This window comes from Elgaria multicarinata, chromosome 2, assembly GCF_023053635.1.
Source record: "Elgaria multicarinata webbii isolate HBS135686 ecotype San Diego chromosome 2, rElgMul1.1.pri, whole genome shotgun sequence".
Classification (NCBI taxonomy): Eukaryota; Metazoa; Chordata; class Lepidosauria; order Squamata; family Anguidae; genus Elgaria; species Elgaria multicarinata.
The window spans coordinates 133596659-133615994 of record NC_086172.1 but is presented as its reverse complement, the minus strand read 5'-3'; the positions used below and the strand labels follow the sequence as shown (position 1 = coordinate 133615994).

General features: G+C 41.0%; 1 protein-coding gene across 1 annotated transcript in view; it reads left to right on the top strand.

The window, feature by feature from the left end:
• RYR3 (ryanodine receptor 3) overlaps window positions 1-19336 on the top strand; it is a 401651-nt gene that overhangs the window by 376170 nt on the left and 6145 nt on the right. Inside the window, exons 97-103 of the mRNA XM_063117743.1 lie at window positions 32-92; window positions 1847-1993; window positions 5029-5163; window positions 6941-7097; window positions 8034-8098; window positions 8216-8316; window positions 13978-14029. Of these exons, the coding sequence (XP_062973813.1) occupies window positions 32-92; window positions 1847-1993; window positions 5029-5163; window positions 6941-7097; window positions 8034-8098; window positions 8216-8316; window positions 13978-14029 (718 nt within the window). The remainder of the gene's footprint in view (window positions 1-31; window positions 93-1846; window positions 1994-5028; window positions 5164-6940; window positions 7098-8033; window positions 8099-8215; window positions 8317-13977; window positions 14030-19336) is intronic.

Below are 19336 nucleotides of genomic sequence, written 5' to 3'. Positions count from 1 at the left end.
TTTGATTTCAAATTATTTTGTACTCTATTAGGTTAAGTTCTATTGATGCCAAGTACCATATCTGGAAGCTTGGTGTAGTTTTCACTGATAATGTAAGTATACAGTACTTGTCTTGAAAAATTCCTCTGCTTCCTTATTCTTATGTCTGCTTCACACAGGGCATGGGGTAAGTAGGGAACATGCCTTGCATTTATGTGTCCTCTCTTGCCATGTATACAACTTTTAATGTAAGCTGGGGCCTACTTGCATAAATACTTTAAGAAGTTGGTCCTACTCACAAGTTCTGTCCACCTTTTCATCATAGTGGTTTGTGCAAGCAGCCATTTTACATTAAAGGTTATAAACACCTTTAATGGGGGCTGTGGCACGTGAGTCTGATCCTGATCCTAGATCCACCATAGACTTCTTTGCTCCTAAACCCACATCTAGACTTCATATCTATCACAAATTCTGCAGAGCAGTAGCACTATTCAAAAAGAGTTACAGAAGCTTAAGGCATGGAGAGACTCAAGGCGGAAACAACACTCATCCATATCAAAGGAGAGAAGTCAGGGAGAAGGGAGAAGGAAAAAGTAGATGACCTTTAGATTTGGCAGTGAGACTTTTTAAAGTGAACTGCAGAGAATGAAAGATGGATTGGAATATGGCAATAGCAGAGGTGATGCAGGGGATGCAGCGTGTTCCTGAAGTTTGAAAGCCAAGGGAAGCAGTGAGTTGGCCACTAGGTAGAGGGTGAGAATGGGTCACAGGAACTTTTCTTTTGGAAAATAGGGGAGATGTGGCATGTTTGAACACAGTAGGGAAGGAGCTAGAAGAGAGGGGTAGGTCAGTTACGTGTATTACTACAGATAGCAATATTTTACTGGAGAAATATTAAATCATGAAGAATCTAAGGACAAATGAATGATTGATGCATTGCAACGGATAATCCCATGTCAATGTATGCAAATTTGTTGCATATTTTATATCTGTTGAATAGATATTTGATTTCATGTCTCAATTCTTGTTTATAAAATCAACTGTATTGGAGGTTTTTTTAATCTTGTCTGGTGCATTTCCTTGACCTTGAGACCCTCTCATTATGTTAAGTGCCCCTGTGTTAAGTTTAAAATATTCAGTCCATTGTAACTTTCAGCAAATAATTTCCCTTAGATTTGTTTTGAATGCTGTTTCATCCCTGAGATATCAATCAGCTTGGGGTCACCCCACTCAAGGTAGCAGCAACTAAACCTGAGTATGTTGAAGGAAAATAACAAATATATTTAAATACAATGTATTATATCCAGAGGTACACTTCTGTGAGTGAAAGGCCTTTTCCACAAGTGGAAGGGCTTTTTCTGACCTACTACAAGATCCTTGCGCAAGAAAGGAGAACTGTAATCCAGGTGTGTGCTTCTGTTCGCACAAGGCATTGCACAGTCTCTTGCACAACTTAAGATGTGTGCTAGCACATCTTACACAACATTCCACAATATCTTCTGCTGACTCTTGCACAACAGTTCACAGAAGAGCACCATTGCTAAAATGTCTCCTACTAGTACATCCCAGAAGCCAAACCAACAAGAGATTATGGGTACAATGCTCAAGCGCTCTAGGGCTGCAAGCTGCAAAGAACTTGTTACAGAATTAACCTACCCAGGGAGAATTAGACGTACTTCATAGTTAAGGTTTTAGCCCAGGTATTATATATTTGTGTGTAGCTGTTACTGTATATTCCACTTGAATACTATGGTTCGAAAGAATTTTATAAATAAATTTTAATCATCATCATCATCATCATCATCATCTTGCAAAATCAGTATAGTAGCAGTTGCTCTCTGACTTTGAACTTTTTTTTTTTTTTTAGTCCTTCTTGTACTTAGCTTGGTATACAACCATGTCCATCCTTGGCCACTACAACAACTTCTTCTTTGCTGCTCACTTGCTGGATATTGCTATGGGTTTTAAGACTTTGCGTACCATTCTGTCTTCTGTAACCCACAATGGCAAACAGGTGAGTTACTGGTTATATGATGTATGTCCTAAAAACGAATTCCTCTTCAGAAAATGCTACTACTGTTAATCAGCATGGAAAACCATTTGCTTAAACAACAACTAACAACAGTAATAATGTCTTTAAATATATTAAAAGCCTGGTGAATAAATGTGGTACTATAATTTAAAAGCACATAATAGTAAAGTTTGAGGAATGCTATATACCAGCCTTCCTCAACCTGATTTATTTATTTATTTATTTATTACATTTCTATACCGCCTAATAGCCGGAGCTCTCTGGGCGGTTCACCAGAGAGCTCCCCAACCTGATGCCCTCCAGATGTTTTAGACTTCACTTCCCATCAGCCCCTGACAGCCTGGACAATGGTGAGGAATCCTGGGAGTTGTAGTCCAAAACATTTGGAGGGCATCAGGTTGGGGAGAGCCACTTATACATGATCAACAGCCTGACAAGATGTGTGTCAGTAGATGGCACCACTTCAGACTGCAGGTGGAAGAATTAATTTTGAATTGCTCCCTACCAAAAATAATAAAATAAAAATCTCTATATAAACAAAAAGGTTTAAACTAGCCCTTTTTTCACTTCTTTTGGATGTGTGTTTTACATGAGAGAGAGCAGTCTACAGTAGTACAGTCCAACAACTGATTCATCAGGTGGGGCTGCAGATCCTGTTTTGTATCTTAAATGTCTGAGAGGGGTACTGAATGTTCCCTTAAACAAATATTACTTTAGGTATCTCGTAATAATTTTGTGTGGGGGATATATTTTCACAGATATGATATAAAAAGAGATGGCAACAAATTTATTGTTTCCTGGGAAACATGCAGTTTTCACTGCACAATGCAGTGGAAATAGATGCCATCCACATGTGAATGCACATCAGATTTATATCTATAGATCCTGATCCTGCCTACATAAGACTTGATTCACGCTGTGCAGAACTCTGAAGCTGCATGCAGATCTCTTTAGCTGAATCAGAATGATTGTAGATAGATAGATAGATAGATAGATAGATAGATAGATAGATATGGATACAAAACATCATTGGAATGTTTAAAATTAGCCTTAGCTGTAACATCCAGCTCAGATCTATGACCAATTTACATGACTGAATTTAGGAATCCTCAATTTGTGATTAAATTCCTAAAGAATTTCTACCATTGAAGCAGCATCCATTGTTTTTCAGTCCTCTTCTGAAGCTTGATACATGCTTCCCCACTAAAAAAAGAAACCATTTTCATATTAAATGAAAAATGGAAGTTTGACCTACAACTTTAGTCCTAGCAATCATATCTGTCTACTATTTTATTTTCTCTTCCAAAGATCCTGCAGAGAATTTCAGACAGAGTCTATATCACAACTTTCCAAAGATCAGTATTTTTCTCTTATTCTGAAGGAGCGGGGCTATTGATAATTTGAATGTAATTCTGGCTTCTCTCCCACACTTTGTCAAAGAGCAGTGTTTAATTACAATCAGTGGTTCATTTTATCAACACACAATCTTTTTATCCAGATGAAACCATTTCAGTCAAAATTATAAATTTCCATAAAAATATAACAAGCAGACTCCTTGATGTGTAAGGATTAGCATTACTATTTTCATAGTGCATTGTAGAACAGACACTAGTACACAAAGGCAACAGTTGTTTTTCAACCAAAGATAGTTTTTCAACCAAAGGTAGCTTTGTTGCTACCTTGTCTCCCCCCCCCCACCCTTTTTTTTTCTTTTGCTGGATGGTATGTGATGAAGCAGGTAAAGGAGCAAATGGCTAAGCCTGCAATGTAAATGTGCAACTTTATGGAAGCACAAATCTTCCACGTGGGCTCTCCATCCTTGCCTGCTAGGCCCTTGTGCTCTGTTTCTGTACCTCCACCCACCTTGCTCTCAACAGTCAGATTCCAAATACCATGGTGGCTTCTTTAGGTTCACTTTGGACACAGGCCTCAGTGTTATAACTGAACATAAGACTGATACTAAGTGTGCCCAAGGCTTGGACCAAACAGAAGAAAAACATTCTGGCTCCTAAGTTGGGAGAACTGGAAGAGGAGATGGTGGTGGCAGCAGCACCACCACCATTGGGATGCCACTGCCACAAGTCTTTCTAAGGACCTGGCACAACTGCTTCCATCTCCTGCGACATGATTCTGGGCTCTGTCTGGGCATTCTGCTTCTGAGGACATTGGGTTGATGGGCTGTGAATGTTACGTTTTATATGTTTTCAGAGCAGGTGGTTACACCACCATTAGCAGTGAGGGAGAAGTGGAATTTAGCAGAAGTAGTCTGCCGTGGATTAGTAAACACACTGAATTGAACTTCTTTCAGTTTATTCAATATAGAATATTTATAATATGTAATTCTTTGTATATGGCACTCTGCCAGGGTTCTGGAAGCAGCCTCTACCTTCCCCTGACCCAAAGTAGGTTTCTGGACCTTGGAATAGATGAAGGGAGAGATGGCAAACATGGGGTATTTGTGAGCTTTTGAATTGCACATTTGCAAAGGCTCAGTCCCTTGTGGGGTAGTAGTGGGATACTATTAGTCTGTTGTGCAGAAAAAACTGCCCCATGTGGGGAACCACTCTGCATGAATGACTTGCTAAATGATGGCCAAAACACACAACAAATTAAAACATATAGAATAAAATGTCTGAAGGCCAGTCTAAGCAGCAGGTGCAATCTGTAACCTCAAACTTGTTTGTCTTACTATATTTTGAATGCCATAGAAGTCAAAATAGTCCAGTCTCACTATTTTAAAAGATCATGATTTTTCACAGTGTAATTGTCTAGGGATTCTAGTTCATTTATACATAGCGAGAGAGATTTCAAGCTTTCCTTGTATGTGTAGCCTACCATCTTATGTAGATACATTATATTCTATGTGTTAGTCTTCATTTTATGTTTCTATGCATTGTGTTCATTGCTTTGAAATCTTAGATGTAAGCAGTTTATACTTGCAAATAAGTAAATAAGAAATGTCTAATTGCAATATCCACCCCTCACCCCCAATTGTATTTTATTTTGCATGTGCATAGCTCGTATTGACTGTTGGACTGTTGGCTGTAGTGGTATACCTTTACACAGTTGTAGCATTCAACTTCTTCCGCAAATTTTATAACAAGAGTGAAGATGAGGATGAGCCAGACATGAAGTGTGATGACATGATGACCGTAAGTTCTCAGACATTACTCTGAAATTTTAAATCAGAAATGTCACTAAGAGTGTAAACAGAAGACTGTTACATAGTAGCTACTGAATGTTGATATTGTAGACACATATTTTAAACTGCATTAATAGGAATGTTGCATATATTCATTTGTAATCTATTGACATTTTAAACGAAACATGGCACTATAACATTTTGTTAAGTTTGAAAATTAATATATGGTATTTATAGTATAATGAGGGAGGGGTAGGGTACACAAAGGAGAAGTGGCACCACCCCTCATCCCCCTGCCCTGTGATCTCCAATTGGAAATAATATTTTGTTTTTTTATTTATTTATTGCATTTCTATACCACCCAATAGCCGAAGCTCTCTAGGCGGTTTACAAAATTAAGACAATTCAAAACAAAACAGTATAAAACCATAATATAAAATACAATATTATATATAATATAATATATAATATATATTATATATTATATATTATAGCAAGGGGATGCCCTCCAACATCAGCTTTGGCTGGTATGCCAGCTGCACCCCTTCCTAGAGTTGGAAGATCTAAAGACGGTAGTGCACGCACTGTTAACTTAGAGGCTCGACTTCTGCAATGCGCTCTACATGGGGCTACCTCTGTGCCTAGTCCGGAAACTTCAATTAGTCCAAAATATGGCAGCCAGGCTGATCACTGGTACACCTAGAGGTGACCACATTACACCAGTTTTAAAATCTCTTCATTGGCTGCCGATTAGTTTCCGGGCGAAGTACGAAGTGTTGGTTATCACCTTTAAAGCCCTACATGGTTTGGGTCCTAGCTACCTGTGGGATCACCTTCTCCCGTACAATATGCCCCGCACACTCAGGTCCTCTGGGAAGAATCTACTTCAGCTAGTACAAACTAGATTAACAACTGTTACCCAGAGGACCTTCTCTTCTGCTGCTCCCAGCCTGTGGAATGGCCTGCCGGAGGAAATTCGTCAACTTGATGGTCTTTTAGAATTTAAAAAAGCAATAAAGACTGATCTATTCCGGCAGGCCTATCCAGTGAAATTTTAGAATGTTTTAAAGATGTTTTAATCATGTATGGTATGTTTTTAATTAATTTTTAATGTGTATTTTATATCATGTTTTTATATTGTTTGTTTTATACTTTGAATGGTTTTAGTTTTTGTGAACCGCCCAGGGAGCTTCGGCTGTTGGGCGGTATAAAAATACAATAAATCATCATCGTCATCATCTTTGGATTTCACCCAAAATTTTGGATCTAGTTTTAGTCAGTTAGAATAGGCTCACAGAAATCAATGGAACTTGAATTAGTCATGTCTAACTTAAGTCCTATTTATTTCAGTGGGTTTACTTTAATTATGATTAAATCTAGATCCAACACAATAAAATCAGCACTATTCAATTATGCCATGTGTAAACAATTCCTTAAGCATATTTTAGTGCTAGCATCACTTTTACAGTTGTATTTATAGGTTATTTTGGAAACCGGGATAAAGAACATTTTCACAAGTAATTCTCACACATAAAACCAAAAGGGTACCCTAAAATATGAGAACTGAATTTTTGAGCATAATCCACTAGGAAGTTTTCAGTTTCAAGTCCTATTGAAATAAATGCAAGTTTTACAGGAACATTGTAATGGATTGGGCCCTTAGCATTTATGCAATGTGTTTTCAATTTCATCAAATGTAGTGGCAGCACAAAAAGGATATTTCTTACTCTTCTAATTCAAAACAGTTAAGTCCTCTTTCATGAAATTTAGTACATTCTTCTTTCTAGTGTTACCTATTCCATATGTATGTGGGTGTAAGAGCAGGTGGAGGCATCGGGGATGAAATTGAAGACCCTGCAGGAGATCCTTATGAAATGTATCGAATTGTTTTTGATATCACATTTTTCTTCTTTGTCATTGTCATCCTTCTGGCCATCATTCAAGGTATGCTGACTTTTACTAATTGTACCTGGCTTTTATTTTTCTCTTCTGGTGGCATGCTATTTATATTAAATATAATAAAAACATTTATTGCAGAATTGATAAGATTAGAAAAGGAACATGCCAGAAAGCTGTGTTCAGTGTGTAAACAAGAAAATACAAACCTGCACATTCCTGCCCTCAGTGGCCAATACGGTAGATTTACTGCTGAGTTGCAGATAATGCGTCTCAGAAAATTAATATTCCCACTAATTATATAAAATTATGATTTTAAAGTATAATTTGCTTTTGTTTCCTTTTTCTGCAATACCTCAGTAAAATATTTTTTAAAAAAATGTAAAGCAGATATCTAAATCTAGTAGAAAGATTAATTTGTCAAAACATGCTGCAACACAGGATCAAAACTATGCCACTGGATACTGTTGGTAGGACTTGCTGGAAATTCTAGGTGATGAATGCCACTAAGGATGGATGTGAAGATGAAAGTTGTGGAGTTACCAGGATTCCTCTGCATCTCTCCTACTCACCATCATGTCCACAGAAGTGATGCTATCCTGATCTGAAAGTGCTATCAATTACGATATTCTTTCCATATTGCTCCTTGTGCCCATCTGAGCCTCTTTTCTTCTTTGAAAACCTCTCCTGCTGTCCATCAGTAAATTCTTTTATAGCTACCCTTTTATAGGACAGAGCACTGCATATATGTATCCATTATGTATCCATACCCAGACTCAGTGCATAGCAATTTCAGCCCATAGCCACATGATGAGCCTTGCCCCTCCTCCTTCATACACCTTTAAGAAATGCACTATTTGAAAGGAAGGAGGAAATATGTACTTTAAAATATACTTTCTAATATTGAAGAATATAAATGGTTTTAAGTGTTTTTTTTGGGTTCAATTTCTTTATACTTATGCTTCCATTCCACTCAAATAATAGGTCTGATTATTGATGCCTTTGGTGAATTAAGAGACCAACAAGAGCAAGTCAAAGAAGATATGGAGGTATTAACAAGCTCATATTGATTTGATTTTTTTCCTAAATGTTAGAATTAATGTTAAGAATCTAGTTTAATTCACAATGTAGGATTTATTTAACTTAAATGTCTATTTTGTTTCTAGACCAAATGCTTTATTTGTGGAATTGGTAATGACTATTTTGACACGACTCCCCATGGGTTTGAAATGCATACTTTACAAGAGCACAACTTGGCCAACTACCTGTGAGTATATGCCCATCTATGTCAGTAATAAAAATGTATCTTGTAGGATCTATAGCAGTGAGATTTGGTTAGTCCAGTCTTGCAGTGCAATCATATGTATATAAATCCTACTAAGTTCAATGGGACGTATTCCCACATAAGTGCATACAGGATAGCAACTTTAGGTAGCAGTCTTATGATCCCACAAGGGCAGGTCAGGAACCCCACCATTGGGATGTCATGTCTACTGATGGGAGTTCCTCTGATGTGGTGGCAGTAAGTTCCACCACTGTCACTGTCTCATCATTGGTGTTCTGCCTTCAGTAGAACTGAAGGAGGGCATGTCAAGGGAGGCCACAGACCTGCAGGATCCATTTTCCCCTTGTTCCTGCAACATATCCCCAAACAGCCCCTGAAACTACACCATCTGAAATCACAGTCAGTGGGGAGGGGGGGGGGGAAGAGAAAAAACTGAAAGGGGTAAAATAGAAAACCATTGCACAACACAGTCTCTGAACAACAGGCCTGGCCGTGGACACTCCCTGCTCAAGCTAAGCCCCACCACTTGAGGAGCCTGAGGCGAGGGACAACCACCGCCTTTCTCCAAACTATGTGGAGAAAGGGGTTAAATTGGAAGGATTTCAGTAATAAATTAAAGCGCTGTGAATTATATGTACTGAGGTGAATTATTGTCAGAGTGGATGTTAACTGTAAATAACTGCAGATGATAATTGCCAAACAGACACGTCGGATTTTTGTGGTAGTTAAAACAAACTGATTAAAATTTTATTTTAAAAGTTCACAAGCTTTGTTTCATGAAAAAACAGTTAAAAAAAACTTTTTAAAACCTCTCATCCAATCCTTTCTCTTCTCATACACACTTTCTTTTCTCTCACACATTCACTCTTGAACTTTCTTTATTATCAGTATTGATTAATATACACCAACTGACTATCAGCATACCACCCTCAAAAGACACCAGTCTCTACACTGAACCTCAGATTCTCCAGAACCCAAGTACTCTACACACCAAGAGCTAACATACAGAGCTAACAGAGAGAGCTCACAATCTCCTCAGTCATTCCCTTATATATCACTCCTTCCTCTCCCAAAACATTCTAACTCCACCCACTCAGGTCAACATTCTAAACCCACCAGACTTACCAATGCTAGACATGCATTAGGGAACTGACTTGTGGGGTGTAACGCCACATATTCCTTCACTTCTTTTAAAAAACCCGAATATGGGGCTGGTTTAATACCTGGACCTGTACATAGGGTTTGGGAAATAAAATGGTTAAACATTTATACATAACAATTAATAGCAATAACAATATATACATACAAACTTCCTGAAAACCAAAACAAGTTATAAGAACAATATTTCTTTCTAATCCACTTATTGGCTCCAATTGTAAAGTCCAGGAGCACAATAATGTCCACAACAAAGTCTCATGTTAGGGGTGAATTGGACGATTCTTGATGAGACAGTCCATCTGTGATGATGTCTTCTTGACCTGCCACATGCTGGATCTCCGTGTTGAAGTCCTGGATCCGACACGACCACTGCTGCAAATGTTGGTTGTGGCTTTTCATGGATGGCAGCCACAACAGCGTCCAATGATATGACCGCATGATGAACTGCCGTCCCCCCATGCATGGCTTGACTCTGTCCATAGCCCAAATGATGGCCAGACACTTTTTCTGGACAGCATAACAATTCTTCTCTCTGTGTGTCCATTTTATGCTGAAATAGGCCACGAGATGATTCACATTGTCTACTGTCTGCAACAGTACCACTCTAATACTGACCTCCAAAGCGTCTGAGGCCAGAATAAACTCCTTCTTGACTGCTTCTAAAACTCTCCCATTCTCTCTATAAGCAGACGACCTAATAGGGGGGTGGGTCTTAGTCTTGATCACATGTTTTATAATGTCTGTTCGCCTGTCCTGAGGAAGCGGCTTTGCAACCAGCCACTTTTTAACTTATCTACATGGGCTGTGTGCCCAGACTGGGAAGACCGCCAGGTACCAGCAAACACACCAAATGAAGAGATAACACTTAATTTGTATTTCTCACACAGTTCAAAACATAAAGAAACAGAACAGTCTTTCTGTGCTTACGCCAACGTCAAAGCCAGTCCATAAATCCATCCAGTTGTCATAAAGGGTCCGGGAGAGAGGGTCACGAAAGTCCACAAAGCCAGTCCGAGTTCCAAAGGGCAGGAGAGAGTCACAGAGTCCAAGAAGTCCGTAGTTCAACCGGTATAGCAGAAACACGACAAGGCCAAGGTTTCAAGGTCCAGAGCTTTCTCAGGCAAACCAGATTAAGTCTGACAAGATCCTGGCCTGCGCACTGTTACTTAAATACCCAAGCCCAGAATCACAGCGGTTCCCTGTTTATCTGGCGTTTAGTAGCAATACGTTTGGATCTGCGTAACGCCTCCTTCTCCGCCCTTTGTTGTTTGAACGATGGCACCGGTAAGATGTTTGTTTGCTCTTCCTCTAAGGCTGAGCTGGAGGGAGCCTCTGCTGGCTGCTGCCCAGCCATGCTGGTACTGGGTCCAGCCTGCGGCTCTTCATCCCCAGACTCCTCATCATCAGATACCTCACAGTTCCTAACATCGCCCTGGTCTGGAGCTGAACAGGTGGGAATATTGCTGTAAAAACTCCCCAAATGGCCTCCCTCACCACTGGAGAAGTGTCGCTGTCCCACTTAATGCTTTCAATGCCACCTTCCTCTTTACTCTCCATCAATAAACCTGGTTCACTTAAATTTTCATCTGGGGAGGTGTGTGAAATTTGATAAATTGGGACGGTGCGCTCATAACAAGGTTTCAACATGTTAATATGCACAACTTTCAATTTTTTCACTCCTGGCACTTCTAGTTGATAAGTAGTGGGATCAGTCTTATCCCGAATAATGTAAGGACCCTCTCAACCAGCTTCAAACTTATTATTCTTTTTGGGTAAGAAGACCATGACTTTATCTCCTATTTCAAAGTTCCTGGCTCTAGCCTTTTTGTTATACCAAGTTTTCTGCTTGGTTTGGGCTTTGGCCAAATTTGGGTGTGCCAGTTCCATAACCTCCCCCTCATGTCATTCTGAGGGTTCAAAACATAATTCACCACAGATCCTTTTTGTTTGTTTGTTTCAATTCCCCCTCCCAGCTTTTCCTCATATTACTTAGGGGATCACGTACATTCTTCCCCAGCAGTAGTTCAAAGGGGGGGGGGGAATTCGGTGGAATCCTGGGGAATTTCACAAAAAGTGCAGAGAAAGTCGGGCAATTTTTTGTCCCAATCAAAGGGATAATCTGCCACATAGGTCTTAACCATCAGCTTAATGTTGCCATTAAGCTTTTCAACTAGCCCAGTTTTGGAGGGTGGAAAGCAGTAGATGTTATATGTTTGACACCGCAACACCTCCACAAACATCTCATTACATCAGAGAGAAAAGCTGAGCCTTGATCACTCAAAATTTCATGGGGGAAACCCAAGCTACAGAAGATTTTTAATAGGGTTTCTGCTACTGACAAGGCATCAACATTTCGAAGGGCTTCAGCATCTGGGAACCTTGTGGCAATGTCTATAATGGTCAATAAAACCTTTTCCCAGTCCGTGTAGGTCTAATCTAGGTCCAATCCTATCCCAAAAAAGCGTTGGTTGATAAGTGGTAGGGTATTTAGGGGAGCCTTGACCTTGTCCCCACTTTTCCCGACCCTCTGGCAACTTTCACAGGACTTGCAAAACTCTGTGACCTCCCTAGAAATGTTTGGCCAGTATTAATTAGCCATCAACCTTTTCCGGGTTTTACCTATCCCCATGTGGCCTGCTAAAAAGGAGTTGTGAGCCAATTTTAGCAGCTGGTCCCTATACAATTTTGGTACTACAAGCTGCTTTTCGGCCCCCAACTTCCTTGTTTCTTCATGGGCAACCATTTTCGGCATAGGAGTCCCCGGTCCCAGAAAACCTGCTCTCTCTGAGTGTCACTAAAAGAGGTTTCTTGTGCTTCAGCCTTGGATCTTAAAGCTTTCAAGCTTTTCTAATTCTAGTTTCAATTTCTCCCTTTCTTGCTCAATGTATTGAGACTTTTCTACAGGCACTTGCCTCAGAGGATTTACCTCAGTTTCACCCGCAGCATGAACTTTGTAATATTCTATAAGAGCCCATTTCATTTCATCAACTGACTTTCCTTCAGTTGGCAAATTTAAACCTTTATATCTGTCTGCCAGGGCCTCCTTCTTTAACCCTAAAACCTCCATGGTTATCAGACAGAGACTTAACCTTAATAAATAAAATGGTACTGGGAGTTTTCAGTTGAGGTCCGGGGTGTTAAACTTGATATTGTATAATATGTATCTCACCACAGACAAAAAATATCCTGTCAGAGAATTGTATCAGCACAACCTCTGACTTCGATATTATGTAACTTCACAACTAAGGACCTCAGAGTTGCTTCACAGTAATTACCCAGAGTCCTGTTCACAAATAAAATCCTTTTTGATTTCTGTCACTATAAATGAACAGAGTCTACTTCGGATCCCGACGCTGCCACCATTTAATATGCCATGACACAGTCTCTGAACAACAGGCCTAGCCGCGGACAATCCCTGCTCAAGCTAAGCCCCACCACTTGAGGATCCTGAGGCGAGGGACAACCACCGCCTTTCTCCAAACTATGTGGAAAAAGGGGTTAAATTGGAAGGATTTCAGTAATAAATTAAAGTGCTGTGAATTATATGTACTGAGGTGAATTATTGTCAGAGTGGATGTAAACTGTAAATAACTGCAGATGATAATTGCCAAACAGGCACGTGGGATTTTTGTGGTAGTTAAAACAAACTGATTAAAATTTTATTTTAAAAGTTCACAAGCTTTGTTTCATGATAAAAAAGTTTAAAAAAACTTTTTAAAACCTCTCATCCAATCTTTTCACTCTTCTCATACACACTTTCTTTTCTCTCACACATTCACTCTTGAACTTTCTTTATTATCAGTATTGATTAATATACACAACTGACTATCAGCATACCACCCTCAAAAGATACCAGTCTCTACACTGAACCTCAGATTCTCCAGAACCCAAGTACTCTACACACCAAGAGCTAACATACAGAACTAACACACAGAGAACTCACAATCTTCTCAGTCATTCCCTTATATATCACTCCTCCCCCTCCCAAGACATTCTAACTCCACCCACTCAGGTCAACATTCTAAACCCACCAGACTTACCAATGGTAGACATGCATTAGGGAACTGACTTGAGGGGTGTAACGCCACAACCATCACTACTCTGCCTTGGCTGCAGCAACTTAGAAGGCCTTTGGATATTTGTTCAATATGTTTGTTTCATGTACCCATGGATTGTTTGTTTTCCTCTTGTGCTTTTTGTTGGATATGTCAACTGTATTTGGAATGTAAGCCTGTGGACATGACCTGCTAATTTTACATTTCTACATGTCTAATATACTTTAAGTACTTTTACCAATATTAAAAGATGGTGAGAAATTCAGTAATGAACCAAATTTAGGGCCCTAACAAAAGAATCACAGAACATTTGCTTTTTAGCTACTTCAAAAAAAAAATTCTTACACTGAAATCATTTTTGCTTTCTCAAGAAACAGAAACAGAACTCTACAGTTAAAACACCATGTGTAGTTTCATATTCTTGTTCCAGGTTCTTTCTGATGTATCTCATTAATAAGGATGAAACTGAGCACACTGGACAGGTAAGCATACTATTATTACTGTTATCTAATAGTGAGCTTGAACTGTGCCTATCAGTAAGGCAGCAAAATGGAGTCATCCAGCCAGATAGGGGTAAATTTAGGAGACAGATAAGGATGGGCTAGCCTGTGGTGGTGGTGTGCAAATCTCAGTACAAGGGAAATTGATCCTCAGCGCAAATTGTCTGGTCTTGATCCATGAGTTCTTCTTCATGATCTTTGTGACTCACTCATATGGGTTATGCGCCTGCGCAGAACAGTCATTTGGAATATTCTAGAGTTATTTGGATTCTTCAGGCTTCCGATCCAGGCACAGACCCCAAAAACTTCCTCTTCTGTCCTTCTGACTCAGTGCAATGTTCCCTTCACTGGTGGAACATTCAAGTACACCTCCTAAGAGTAATGGACTTTCAAATATCCAGTCCCCTGGTAACAGTCACCATGGACATACCTCTCCAGGGCTGGGGAGCTCATTTCCATTCACTCACAATCAGAAGAACCTGGTCCTTTCAGGGTTGAGCGTTACATATCAGCCACATTGATCTCCTTGCAGTGCCAAAGCCTTAAAGGGTTTTGAACCCACTCTTGTAGAACACTCCGTCCAAGTCGCAATGGACAACACTACTTCTATGTAAACAAATAAGGCGGGACAAAATCCCTAGCCCTCCTAAATTTCACCTTCAATTTTTGCGATTGGTGCCTCCACCAACATATCACCATACACTTGGCAGGGACCATCAGACATCCTCACCAATTTCCTCAGCAGGTTGGGGACTTCTCCTCATGACTGGGAGCTTTTTCCAAGAGTTATTCGAACATTCTTCATCATGGAGTACTCTCACAATCGATCTGTTCGCTATAGCTCCAACAGCTAATTGCTCTTCCTTCTGCAGCACAGCAGGACACCACCAGAGTCTCTGGACGACACCCTTCTTCTTCTTCTTCTTCTTCTTCTTCTTCTTCTTCTTCTTCTTCTTCTTCTTCTATGGGGAGGAACTTATATGTTTCCCCCATTTCCTCTGATCACTTGATTTGTGAACCACATTCGAGTTGATGAAGCTTACTGCATCCTGATAACCTCCTGGTGGCTGAGACAAGACTGGTTTGCAATGCTTCTCTTCCTATCTGACCACATCTTCCTTTGCCTCCCTTCTCTTCCAAATCTTCTCTCAAGGAACAGCAGGAGAATCAGACACCAAGACCTGAGATATCTGCATCTTACAGCCTGGAAAATAATGTTCCCTATTGGTTCTCTGACCAAGGCAAGATCTACACTACTGCTTTATAACAATTCATGACAGTATTGACAACTGTTGGGGCCCATGACACATTCCATATACCATTTTCAAACCACTTTCAAAGTATTATATCCTACTTGGTGTAGATCAGGCTCTTGTCTTAAATGTGCTGACAGCCTCATGCAAACCCCTCCACCCAAGCTTCATACGCCGCCAAGTGGAAATGTTTTAAGGCCTTCCTAGTGCCTTCTCAACAAGACCTATCATCCTGTGGTCTACCAATAATTCTACAGTTCCTCCTTTCTCTGAAAACCAAGGGTGTAGCCCTATCATCTATAAAGTCTGGTTAATGGAAATCTCAGCCAGTTGTGGCAACATCAAGGGGTCCTCTATCTTGGCTCAGCAATACTACAAACGAGAAGGATCTTGGAATTGTTGTAGATCGCAAGCTGAATATGAGCCAACAGTGCGATATGGCTGCAAGAAAGGCAAATGCTATTTTGGGATGCATTAATACAAGTATAGCTTCCAAATCACGTGAGGTACTGGTTCCTCTCTATTCGGCCCTGGTTAGGCCTCATCTAGAGTATTGCGTCCAGTTCTGGGCTCCACAATTCAAGAAGGACGCAGACAAGCTGGAGCGTGTTCAGAGGAGGGCAACCAGGATGATCAGGGGTCTGGAAACAAAGCCCTATGAAGAGAGACTGAAAGAACTGGGCATGTTTAGCCTGGAGAAGAGAAGATTGAGGGGAGACATGATAGCACTCTTCAAATACTTAAAAGGTTGTCACACAGAGGAGGGCCAGGATCTTTTCTCGATCCTCCCAGGACACGGAATAAAGGGCTCAAGTTAAAGGAAGCCAGATTCCAGCTGGACATCAGGAAAAACTTCCTGACTGTTAGAGCAGTACGACAATGGAATCAGTTGCCTGGTGAGTTTGTGGCCTTTTGGCACAGCAATTCTTTCATGAATCCTGGCATAACATCTGCCTTCTCTGGTAAACCTTACTGCTTTTTAATCACCCATATGTGTGAGTCACAGAAATGACAAAGGACAGTTGCTTACCTGTAATTGTAGTCATCTGTGCACTTAGAGTGGTCATCTGGGCACTCACACAATCCATCCTACTCCCTGCTTCGATGCATCACTTTTTATTTTTTCTTCTGCTGCAATGTACTCTGCTGCGATGGACTCAGAACCAAAAGGGCAAGCAAGAGCCATGCCTGGAGTGTGCACAGTACAACTCATGTGAAAACTGCCCTACCCCCACGCCAGATTGGTCTCTTATCAAGCCCTTCACTCAGAAAAAGATTTTAAGTTAAAAATTATGTTGTCAAATGGGAATTTAACATACTTCTCAGACATTTTAAATCCTACCAAAACTGCAATATGCAAATTGCTTTCATACTCTTTATCATGTGGATGATGTGGCACTCAAGTGAGTTATCGTGACTGTGTAAGTTACCAAAATAAAAAGAAGCTGGTTTATAATAGCTGTTTTCAACAACATTCATCTGAATGGGCTTAAACATACACTAAGAATGCCATCCAACAAGACTTGACACTAGATAGATGGAGGGCTCCAACCTCAGAACTCTCCATCTATTTTAAGCCTTGCCTGGCAGGGCAGGAGAAAGAGACTTTTTAGTTCTTATTCGTGGTCTCTGTGCATCTCACATATGGGCTCTGTGCCTGCGCTGAGCTAAAGTCGGAAGACTTCTATAGCTGAGAGTAATTTTGGCGGGAACCCTCCCCCACTCCGTAGTGCGCGTGCCCAGGAGAGTTCCCGCCCAATCCCCAGTTCTCCTTCGACCGCCTCACGGCTACATCATCGGATTTCTACTCTTAACGGAAAAAATCTAAATTCAGCTGAGTCTTTCTACATATTACTTCAAGTTTCCTCAACTTTCTCTTCTTTTATATATAGTTATTTTCTCTCTTACTTAAGGGTTCAAAAAAATTAAATAATAATAATAATAATAATAATAATTTTAAAAAATTGCTTGTATGGCCTTGAGGGCCCCGTTTCGCAAATGCACCCAATGTGGTAGCAAGCTACCCCCTTCAGACGGGCATACCCTCTGTGTATTGTGTCTTGGAGAGGGACATAAAATTGATTCCTGTCGATATTGCCAATCGTTCTCCAGACAAACAAGAAAAAACCGAGCCGATAGATTAAAAGCAGAGCTCTGGAGAAAGGCCCTGCAAGCAACAACAATGCAATCAACAACTACCACTGCAAGTCAGGAATCAAGGGCAGAAACTGGCGCCCATACTCCACCTCATTCATCTTCGGCGGTGAGAGATACTCCCGTTACACCAGGGAAGGGATTGGCCGCCTTGCTAGCAAAGAGACTAGCAAAAAAGGTGCGCGTGGCAAAGGCACCCTAAGCCCTGAAAAAGAAAAAGAAAACTAGACCGAGCCATTACCATCATTCTCCTAAGCAGGGAGATTTCAAACGTTTGTCGCCGCCCTCGGCATCGAGAGGCTCTTCCAGATCTCTCCCTTGTGGGCAGCTTCCCTCGACATCGAGGGTCAACACCGTGCCTCTTCCCACGGCTAGAAGAGAGTCCTCATTACCGAGGCTTGATGCCGTACCTCCTACTCTAACCAGGAGAGAGTCCTCGTTACCGACGCTCAGTACCGAATAGCATGTGTCAACTGGAGGGGATTCCTCAATACAGAGACGAGATGTGCCTCCAACTCTATCCAGAAGAGGCTCCTTGATACCGAGGGTCGATGCCATACCTCCCTCGATTTCGGAGGGCAAAATACGAGACTCCTCCCCAAATCAAGGGAGTATGGATGTAAATCCTATAGTCACTACTGTAATAGGATCACCTGGACAAATAGCGCCATCAAAGGACAGAGCACGGTATCAAAGGAGCTCACCAGATTCTATTAATTCCAGAACGGACTCAAGAGATCGTTGGTACACACATTCCCATTGCTCTTGACACCGTTCAAGATCCCCAATGTCGGACTGGGATAGGAGATTGAATTGGTCGGTACTGTCCGGCTGTACCCAAGATAGGGGAGATTGCTGTCGCCACCGAGATCAGTATAGGCATAATTATCAGCGTTCACCACAGCGCACGATACCATCTCCAGCTCCATACCGTAAACAGGAGCTTGCTCTCCCTCCACCACAGCCACCAGCTCCGCGATGTTCCCCCTCAAGACAGCACCAGCCTATAGCTTCTCAAGCACAAGTTAGACCGTTGGTTCTACCACAACCAGACCCAACTTTGTTACCGCAGGCAGAGACTATAGTTATCTAAACGTCTCCTTCACCGACTGATGATTACCAGTCAGACAGTGCATCGCAATCTTCTATTGCCCCATCGACTCCATCACCAGAAGCAGCAGTAGGGTCACAAGAGCCCATCTCCCCCTCTGAGGATTTGGCCAATTTCTCTGACCAGATACAAAGAATGGCTCAATAACTGGGATTGCAGACTTCTCAACTTGTCCAATCCAATTCAGATCCTATTTTTGATGTTTTACACATGGAAACAACGCTTCCAATAGCCATACCTTACTCGTCCATGTTACTGCAAAAGATCCAACAATCATGGAAATCACCAGCATCTATGCCTCCGACCTCAAAGGTCCTTGAAAAAGATGCAGGATTCTTATTCTCGCACCCACAACCCAATTCTATAATTGTGGAATCTACCCAAAGCAGATCACAACGTATTCATACTGCACCAGTAGATAAAGAGGGCAGAAGACTGGACCTTATGGGAAGGCGTTTTTATTCCTCAGCATCCTTGAGCTTGAAAGTCTCTAACTATCAGGCAACAATGGCAAGCTATCAGGTGTTTTTGCTAGAGAAAATAGCGTCATTATGCACCAACCTCACTGATGACCGAGAACTTGCCCGAGTACTTTCTGATGAAGCTATAAAGCTGGCTAAGCAGGAATTAAACACTGCTAAACACCAAACCGATTGCGGAGCAAAAGTAATGGCTGGAGCAGTGGCACTTAGGCGCCATGCATGGCTAAAATCAGCAGGCTTGTCCCAAGAAGCTAGGACCCGCATAGAAGATTTGCCTTTTGATGGGTTA